At 54.5% G+C, this 10,354-nt stretch overlaps 1 protein-coding gene across 1 annotated transcript in view; it reads right to left on the bottom strand.

The window, feature by feature from the left end:
* SULT4A1 (sulfotransferase family 4A member 1) overlaps positions 1-10,354 on the bottom strand; it is a 32,065-nt gene that overhangs the window by 21,162 nt on the left and 549 nt on the right. Inside the window, exon 2 of the mRNA XM_044915764.1 lies at positions 10,224-10,350. Within this exon, the coding sequence (XP_044771699.1) occupies positions 10,224-10,350 (127 nt within the window). The remainder of the gene's footprint in view (positions 1-10,223; positions 10,351-10,354) is intronic.

Raw genomic sequence — 10,354 nt, 5'->3', positions numbered from 1 at the left:
CCACACACACACATACACAATGACACACATACCACATTCATACACACCACACATTTACATACAACACACCACATGCATATGTACATGACACACACACCACACATACACAGCACACACATATACACAAATGACACACACAAACACACACAGTATACATACGCACACAAACCACGTACACCACACGCAGCCCAAAGCTTACAAAGCAAGTGGGCAGCAAAACCAAGGCCTCGAGCCACGTGTTCTCACTTGCAAGCTACAGCTCTAAGCCTGACGCCCCCACAGCCAGAGATGGAACAAGGCTGAGACAGAGGGAGGAAGTGGCTGGGACGGGCCCCCACCACTGTGGGAACGCGGCTTCTAGGCCCACAGAGACCCCACGCCAGCATCTGGGCCCCTGATGGACACCGAGGGGAGACAGATTCAGTTGCTGAGCAGCACTCCCCTCCGCCTTCCAGCAGAGATGATGCCAAGTGGCCACAGCTACCCAGCCCTGCCCTCGGACAGCCCTGGGTGGACACAGTCCCTGCCGGCAGAGGCCCCTCGATTCTGGGGCCCAGATGCCCGGCCTCGCTCTTTCCGCAAGTCTTGGGGGCCGGACGTGGCCGGCACACCTCTAGCCCTCAGGTTCCAAGCATGGAACAGCCCTGGGCTTTGAGCTAGAAAAGCGTGTGGGCACGGCACCGGGGGCCCCCATCCTCCGCCGGGCCCCACCCACACTTTGCCATGTGGCTTCACAGCCCCTCCTGGAAGGCGGCACCTTGCTCAGTGACACTGGGCACAACCAGGCCACTTGCTGTGGCCGGTGCAGGACGCAAAGCCACAGAACTCTGCTCGCGTCTGCTTGCTCTTTTGTGCTTCTACTGGCACCAAGAGAGGAATACTCCCTGGCTAGCCTGCAGGTCCCAGCGCCAGGAGAAGAGTCATCTGGAGCAGGGCTGCCCAGCCCAGCCCAGCCCGAAGCCTCCACTTGACCCACAGACACAGGGGGGTTTTGGCCAAGATGAGCGACAGCAGACGCTAGGCTACAGTAACAGTCTTGTTTTAAGGCACTGAGTCCAGGTGGTCTCTTACACGGCAACAGGCCCAGAATGTTCCAGGTGAAGCGGACATGGAAGAGGGGTCAAGGAAAACAAGGGCTAAAGAAGTACGAGACCCACGCAGGGCTCTACGGGCACCTTACCACATTCAGTCTTCCCAGCCGCCCGGTGAGACGGAGCTCATCACCCCCACTTCAAAGAGTAGGACACAGAAACGTGAGGGCCTCGCCCCAAACTGAGACTCAGGCCCAGGTGTCTGTAACCCGCCCTCCTCCAGCAGACCCTCTCAGTGCCCAGCGGCCCACCTCAGCCACCCTGGACGTCACCTGCAGCTCGGGTGGACAGCCCCCACGTGGGAAGGCTCCCACGTCAAGTGCTGTGTCTGCTTCTCACGCAGCCACGGGAGAAGCAGGCCGCGAAGTGCCAGGAGCCAACGCGCTGAACACCCTGAGGGACAGGAGCTGGCCGGTGAGCACTCGCCTCCTGCCCCTCAAGGGAGCCCCCTGAGCCATTTCCACACCAGCCCTGGAGGCCCCAGCAGGCAGAGCCCCAGGACCCACAAGGGCACCGCTCCTGAGACCACCTTCTCCCCTCACCTCCTGCAACCACCTCCCACCTCACTTCTCCACTCCAACCCTTGCTTCAGGCTCTCCAAGACCCAAGCACCCCCACTCACAGGCTGGCTTCACCCTCTCCCACGGGAGACGCAAACCAACCGAAGGCAAGACCACGCGGGCTCCGGCTTATGGAGGCCATGTCTGAAATCCTGGCTCGGCCACTTCCTGACACCCAGATGCTGAGCAAGGAGGAGCCCCTCTCGGTCTGCCTCCTCGTCTGTAAGGTGCAGACCACCACGTGGATTAAATGTCATGACGCCTGGCTGCCAAAGGTATCAGCAGCGGTGACGGTGGGGCTGACCAGGGTGGTGGAGGAGGAGCCTGCCCAACACAGGCCCCTGGGGACTGGTGCACCCGGAGCCAGGCCCACTGGAAGGCAGAGGCAGACCTGGGCCAGCTGCTTCTTGGGCCGCAGTCCCCTATCTGCAAATGGGCCCCCCTCCCAGGGAGGCTATGAAGAGGGCACCCAGCACAGATATGGGAAATGCTCACACCTCGTGGTCTGCTCTGAGGCCTAAGACAAACACAGCCATCACCCAGTCCACGGCCCTGCCACTGGGGGGGTGCGGGCCCAGGACAGCCTGGCTCGTTCCAGGCTCAGCCAGGCCTCCCGAGAGCTGGCTGTGCACCACAGAACACTCACAAAGCTCAAACTGGGGTCTCTGGCTTTTTAGACCCTCTGGAAATGACTTATTTAGCTTCCAGAAAACTCCAGTAACTCTGCAGAGCATGCCTTGGGGAAGTTTCCACGTCCCAACCGCCCCTCTGCTTGCCTTAATGAACTCCTGAAGCCCGTGCTGGGTGCTCGCTCCCTGCCAACAACAGCATCATGCTGTGCAGCTCACTGTCCGACATTCCAGAAGCTGCAGGTATGCCCACTGCCTCACCTGTCAAGAGCTGAGGAAGCAGGGCCGCTTCCCCCAGGATGCAGGGAGCTGGGAGGGGCGTGGCTCCTACGCTAATGAGGAAAGGCTGGATTAGCACGATCCTCACCGGTCTCTGAGCCCATCAGAGAGCTGAAGCTGCAGGGCAGCCGAGAGGCAGGAAGCCCAGACAGACGGGCCCTCCAGACAGGAAGAGAAGCAAGGCACCATGCAAGCGGGAAAGAAGAATTCAGGGGAAACTTGTACACACTGCCAGGACTAACTGCAGGCTCGAGGGGCCAGACACAAGGAGAGGGCTGGCATTGAACAGACTCATGTCTGCAGACCTACACAGGGGCTCACCAGAAAGACCAGGGGCGGCAGGCTGGAGACAGAGTTCCTCCATGCTGTGGCTGCAGGAAAAGGGAAAACCCTGCCAGGGTCCTTTTCCCTCTATGGGAAAAAAGCTTTACCACACTGGAGGAGGAATAGCAAACCCTGTTGCTCCAAGAGCCCAGGTGAAGAACCGATATGGCTTTAGAATGGGTGACAGCAAAAGACTCTGCCCTCGCGCGGGGAGCAGAAAACATCCCTGGGCTCTATCAGAGACCCCTAAATGCTGGAAGAGACATAAAACTTTCCTGTGCAAGATCCACCATCAAGGCAGAGCTGGCTGCCACGGGGGTGGGGGTGGGGGAAGGTGCAGGACCACGGAGAGAGCCCCACACCAAAACCCAGGAGCTCAGAGCCTGCCTAAGCCTGAAGCTAGCAATAAGGCTGCAGCTGGACCAGACAACAGAGTACCGCCCCCTCAAAACCCTTCCTCTCTAAGCCAGTAAATCGAGCAACCAGTAACAACAGTCTACCCCTGGGGGAGGGACAAGGGTGTGGGGACAAGGGTGTGTGGGTCAGGAACAATGAGGAAAGACCCTCCGGAAACTCAGCCCCCATGCTAAGCACAAGGTGATGCTACAGAAATTAAAATGAGTGGTCATTCAAGTGACCAGAGCAACCACAGAACCCAAATATAGCCCAACTCATACCAGACTGACTCCCCTCCAATGCTAACGGCTTGGCAGAAAAAGGCAGGCCCATTTCCAAGTATAAAAACAACTGACCTTCATCCCTGGAGTCAGTACACCATGTCCAGCATTCAATCGAAAAGTACTACTTGTTAAAAAAAGGCCAGAAAAAGGAATTATCTCAGGTCAAGAGACAAATCAACAGAATCAGACTCAAGAGAATTTAAAATAAGTCTGTTTCATATGTTAAAGAACTGCATGGGAAAGGTGGACAACATGCTTGAACAGACAGGATATTTTGGCAGCAAGATGGAAACTACAAGTGGAAATGCTAGAGGAAAAATGAAAACACAGGAACGGGAATGTGGAATGCTTCTGAATGTGGCTCACAGACCTGACTTTCTAGATCTGACACAGTGGAGGAAAAAATTAGTTAACCTGAAAAATGGTCAACGGAAATTTCCCAAGCTGAAACACAAAGAGAAAGAGTGAAAAAACAGAAGATCCAAGAGCTGTAGGACAATACTGATCTCACACATATGTAACTAGTATCTCAGAATGAAAGAGAGAACAGGACAGAAGAAATATTTGAGGAGCTAATAGCTGACAATTTTTCCAAAATAATGAAAGGCAATTATCATATGATCTCACCGATATGTGGAATTTCAGAAACAAAACAGAGGATCCTAGGGGAAGAGAGAAAAAATAAAACAAGACGAAACCAGAGAGGGAAACAAACCATAAGAGACTCTTCATCAGAGGAAACAGACTGAGGGTTATTGGAGGGGAGGGGGGTAGAGGGACGGGGTAACTGGGGGATGGACATTAAGGAGGGCATGTGATGGAATGGGCACTGGGTATTATAGAAGACTGGTGAGTCACAGGCCTATACCTCTGAAACCAATAAAACATTATGTTAATTAATTGAATTTAAATTTAAAAATGTTTAAAAAAAATAACAAAAGGCAATAAACCACAGATCCAAGAGGCTCAGAGAACCCCAAGCAGGATAACTATCAACCCCTCAACCAAAAATACATACCTGGACACATCAGATTCAAAGTGCTGAGAATCAAAGAAAGAGAATCTTGAAGGCACTCAGAAGAAAAAAGACCCACTCCACAAAGGAACAAAGAATTACAGCCAACCTTTCAACGGAAACTATGTAAGCCAGAAGACGATGGGGTGACACCTCTAGAGTGCTGAAGGATACTAGGAGGGGTATCCAGGAAGGATGGATGGTTGGTCCCATGCTTAACGGATGAGTAGCATCTTGAAGATGAGAAGTCCTCATCAGGGAATCAGAGGGAAGGAGAAGGAGGACAAGGAAGGGGAGGGGAAGAGTACACCAGAGAGCAAGCAAAGGCAAGAACGGAAGAACTGGGCATGTTCTGCCAGTTCCATGTGGCTGGCAAGTAAGGAGGAAGCACAGGTGAGGTCCCAGGTTCCAGGTCCCAGAACAGGCTAGGAGTTTAATGTTGCCTGAAGGCAAAGAAGAGTCCATGAAGAGGTCTAATGAGGGAGCGACCAAGGTCAGAGTTGCTTCTAAGAGGTCACTTCAGCTGCAGAGGAAGAGGCAAACCAACGGGGGAGGCCATGCAATGTTCCAGGCGAGAGAGGAAGAATCCCACGACTGCAGCAGGGGCAGAGAGGGGCAGACACATCTGAGAGCTTACCAGGTGCAGTCTGATAGGACAGCCACAGGCCACGTGTGGCTCCTGAGCACCCGAGACACAGCGAGTGCCACTGAGGAACTGAATTTCCACTTGTATTTCATCCCGACTCATTGAATTTAAAAAGCCACATGTGGCCAGAGGCTACTGGAGTGGGCGGCACAGTCCTAACCTGTCACGTGAGCGAAAATGTCAGAAACGTGAAAATACTCTTAATAGTGGACTGTTGGAGGAAAAAAACAGGACCTAATTACTGCTTTTACCACCAGAAATCCCCCGGCCCTGTGAGCCCCGGGTCGCCACCAGTGGGGGCAGGGAGGGGACAAATAAGTGGACGCCAATCACAAAGTGTGTGTGTTAACAGAGGAGAGACAGAAGTCATCCCTGTCGAGGAGGAATGAGGAATCAGGACGAGACCCTGAAGCTCAGGGCGGGGACTAGGAGTCTCCTATTCCCCTGGAGTCAGAAAGACACTCCTCCCAGAGGCCCCTGCTCCTTTCGCTCTCCAGCACCCGGGGGGCAGTTCTTCAGGCTTTCTCTTCCAAGCCCAGGTGGCGGTAAGGAGAGAGGTCCCCCTCGTCAACCCAGGAGCCTGGATGTGCCACCCTCTTTCCCGATCCGGAGACCCCTTGATTATGTGCAGAGAGCCGGAATAAGAGCAAAGCGAAGGAGCAGGGGAAGGAGGACAGAAACAGAAGGCGGAAAAGGAAAGAGGAAGGGCACAGCTACTCCGGAACGAGACCTGTTACACTCTTCAAACCCCTACCCTCTCTTCCGGGCCACGGGCCACCGACCGCCATGTGCAAGAGCACTAGCCCCCCTGTGCGGTGCAGCTGAGAGGCAGGGGTGTGCATGCTGCTCTCAGGACAAAGGTGAGCTCTCGGTGGGGGGGCAGGTCCCTCAACATCTCCTAGCCCGCTTCCTGGTCCACGCACTGAGGCTGTGAACAGCCTCCTCCCTGGGTGGTGGGAAAATGAAATGAGATGCCATATGTGAACACCTGGGACACACCGAGCCCGGAACAGGTGCTGGGCAAATGAGGGTGCCCATCCCCCCATCTCTCCTCCCACTCTTCCGGGGCTTGTTCATCTCTACCATCTACAAGTAAAAACTGCACACTCAGATGTTGGTTCTACCCCTTCCCGCCCCCCCTCCACCCCTCACTGGACCTGTATCGATCTACAAAAAGGAAACAATTACAAGAACACAGGGTTGTTCTGAGGCTCAAAAGAGGCAGACACTGGCTGGGAATGGAGCTGAAATCGGTAATCCCACTCTGCCTCACTTCAAGGTCCCAGGCCACCTCCTCCATGCAATCCTCCAGTGATCCTCCTTCCTGGGCCCCTGACCTGACCCTGTCAGTTAGCTTTCAGAATCAGGAGCCTGGCTTCCTAATGTCACCGCCAGCTCCTTGAGGAGAGTGTCACCACATTCACAACACTCCCCAACCCGCCTCTCCTAGGCATGGTGACATGCGCATACAAAGAAAAGGAAGTCATCCACCTAGCCTGGGATCTGAGGCTCTCCCTCCAGCCTCCCGACCGCAAGCTATCCTAAAATTTGAGACTCAAATGAATCCATCATGTCCAATCCCCCCATTTTTCATGGGCAAACCAAGGTCACCCAGGGACAGGCCCAGAACCAGGATCAAGGTGCTCTCACCCCTCAGCAGTGATTCACTTCTTCCCTCTTAATCAGTGACAGGAGAACGTGGATGCCTTTCAGGACAGGTTGGAACCAAAAGGAAAATAACATCAGGAGGCAGGCACTCTGGCCCAGCCAAGGAGCATATCCCAAAGCTGATGCTCAGTGACTTTGGGGACCAGGAACCTGGTGGCAAAGCCAACAGCAGTGCTCACCATCACCCACCACGGACAGTCGTGAGATGTTTCCATAGACGAGTCGATTTAACACTACGACCGCCTTGGGATCAAAGAGGCAGTAAGAATGAATGATGATAAACCAGGACGGAGATACAGAGACCAGTTCTCCCCAGAAGGCACAGTGGGCTCCCAGTATCTGGATCACAGTCTGAATGGGGGTCATCCCAGAGAATTTCCGGCCATGGTGGAAGTTTCCCACATCCCTATGGTCCAACATGACAGCCACAGGATACATGTGGCTACTGAGCACCCAAGACATGGCAAGTGCTACTGAAGAACTGAGTTTCTACTTGTATTTCATCTCGACTCATTGAATTTAAAAAGCCACATGTGGCCAGAGGCTACTGGAGTGGGCAGTGCAGTCCTAACCTGTCACCTGAGCTGAAATGTCACAAACACAGAAACGCTTCTAGAGCGTAGGGGAGTGTTAAGGGAAAAAACAGGATCTAATTACCACCAGAAATGCCCTGGCCCTGTGAACCCCTGCTCCCCAGCAGTCGGGGGGAGGGAGAGGACATGGGACTCTACAAGCCCTTCCAGCTCTGACCACTTGCAAGGTCATTCCGATCTCCCAGACTTGGTTTCCTGACTACTTGTCCCGATCCTGGCACCAACACCCCGGCAGCTGCTACCAGTGCCCCAGCAGATGGTGAGCTCACTGAGGGCAGGCAGCAGACGGGACTTCCCTCTGCAGCCCCAGCACCTAGGAAAGCGTCTGGGCACAACAGGGGAGCGAAGGCCAGCGTGAATAACAGGACCCTTTCTTGTGCTTACCATGCATCGGGCATGGGGAGGGCACTCACGCATCATGCCGCTCTTCCTCACAGCTGCCCAGCAAGGTGGTAAGGTGGTCTCCCCTGCCCCTGCGGAAACCACAGCTCCAAAGGGTGGCAGAGTACTTGGCCTATGGGATTCCGTAAGCGGCTTCTCACCTATTCCTAAAGCATTCGGGTCCATCCCAAGCCGCATCCGGCTTGTGCTCAAGAAAAAGGCCCCCAAGACCCAAGGGCTGGGGCCACCTCAGCGACTGCGCAATTTAAGTTGCAAATTTCATGGCAGAAGAAACCAAGGCTCAGCCTCGCCCAAGTGCAACGGCTTGCTGGAACCAGCTCTTCCTGCTGCCAGAGGCCACTGGCAATGACTTCCAGGGCCCTTTTCTCTGGTTGAGAGAAAAATCTTTACGGCAGACTTTGGAGACCAGTTTTCCACCCCTTGATCATTTCATGTAACAAACTTCACAAACAGTGGGGTGGAGACAATGAAAGCCTTCAGAGGCACTGGTAAGAGCCTGGAAAGGCCATAAAGGCTGCTGGAAATTTTTTTTAAGTTTTAAAGAAGTGGCTCTCTAGGGCTCTGTGTGTAGGGATCTCATGCAAGGCACAAAGGTCTCAAGGCTACCACTGGGTTTTCTGTCACTAAGGGAAAGAGCCCTGTTTATTCTTCTTATTTAAAAAGTTTAGGGTGTGCTTTCATCTGTCTTTAAAAGATGCAAGTTACAAATAAGATTTGAGTTTGGGTCATCTAGAAAACTTCCTTACACTAACACCTTATTCCCCATCAAGGTGCCAGTAAGGTCCCTGCAGAACCCCACCTGGCCCCCAATGCAGGGTCCCTCTAAAGCATCCTCACAAGCCCCAAGTACACAGCTTTCCAAGTGAGCATCCTCGTCTGTGCCTCCTCCCCCACCAGCTTCTTAACTTCATAAAATGGAGGAAGGTACACAAACTACAATCTCTCATCTGCAATTCAAAAATCCTAAAGCTCACCCCAAACCAAGTTTTCACAATTCATTTGCAGGCAAACCCTGACCTAAAATGACATGAGATGATTTTTAGTCTTTATTGCTCTCATTTTTAATGTGGGGTCCAAAGTACAGCCTCACACCCAGCTGGGGTGTCTTTCAGCTGTATGATATCTAAGGCTCTAAAGTCCAAAAAATGCTGAGTCCCCCATACCCATGGGGCTGTGGGGCCACAGCAGAAGGAAAGCCCCTGGCCATGGCAAATGCCGTGTGTGCATCTCCTCCCATTCCCCCTTCCCAAGGGCAGCCTGGACGCACCTCCAGACTTCTTCAAGCACCCCCCCACCAGCACGATTCCCCACCCCATCATCACTGAGGCCCCGTCCCCAACCTTCCTCAGAGGACCAGGCCTACCACTCAGGTGTCTGGGACCCTGCAACAGCTCTGAGAGCCTGGCATACAGCTCTTCCAGCAAGCTGCACCGCTGCTGATCCAACATGACCTCCAGGCTGGCCACCTTCTAGACCAGCTACAGACACACTGCCCAGTCTGGGTTCAGGTGTCTCCCTCCTTCACCAACACAGTGGAAACAAGGGAAACCCTTAGGTGTGTTCCAAGAACAGGGAAGTGGCCTCTTTTCCCTACAAACCTCAGAAGAGACACCACATGATGATCTCGTACATCAAATCCTGGGCAGACCAGCCTGGCTTTAAATCCCAGCTCTGCCAGTTATTAGCTGTGTGACCTTGGACAAACCACTGCCCCTCTCTGAGCCTCACTGCCTGGACTGTAAAGTGAAGATGAGCATCTCTACCTTACACGATTATCATGAATATGAAGTCAGTTAACGCTGGGAAATGAATGCCCTGGGTCCTGCATGACGTTACCTGAGTGATGGAGACGGCCCTGAAACAAGGGAACACCGGGCATGCACTCTGAGCATGGCTGGTCCCATCCCCCACCCGGTGCCCACGCAGAAAATCAGGGACGTCCTGACGCCCGTTTTAACCCCCTTCCCAAATGATCACCAAGACTTTGCACTCATCAAAGGCTGAACCGGGTCCAGGAACAGAGAGGTTAAGTGACTGTCCAAGGTCACACAGCCAGCTGGGTAACGGGAGGGGATGCAGGGAGGGGTGGCGGCCCTGGGCCTGTCCTCCTGGCAGCTCCGGCCAAACAGGCTCCATCCCCAGGGGACGCCGTCCAGCCGTGGACAGCCGGGCCCACCTCAGAAGGTCTCCGGCCTTGGTTTCCCCAAATGCCGGCCGACCCCCACCCCCACCCCGCCCGGTGGGGTTCCGGCCCCCCGCCCTCCCAGACCCCGACGGGAAGCCCCTGGCGCGGGCACGCCGCAGAGCCGGGCGGGCGGGGTCTGCGCGGGGCTCACCGGACTTGGGGTAGGTGACGATCCACACATCGCTGGGCCGCACCGGGAAGTTGGCGATCTCCTCCATCTTCCCGCGGCAGAAGGGCGGCAGCCGCACGCCGTGGAACTCGAAGTACTTGCTCTCGAACTCG

The sequence above is a fragment of the Neomonachus schauinslandi genome, chromosome 5 (genome assembly GCF_002201575.2).
Source record: "Neomonachus schauinslandi chromosome 5, ASM220157v2, whole genome shotgun sequence".
In the NCBI taxonomy this organism is placed as follows: Eukaryota; Metazoa; Chordata; class Mammalia; order Carnivora; family Phocidae; genus Neomonachus; species Neomonachus schauinslandi.
This window is presented reverse-complemented; position numbering and strand designations above follow the sequence as displayed.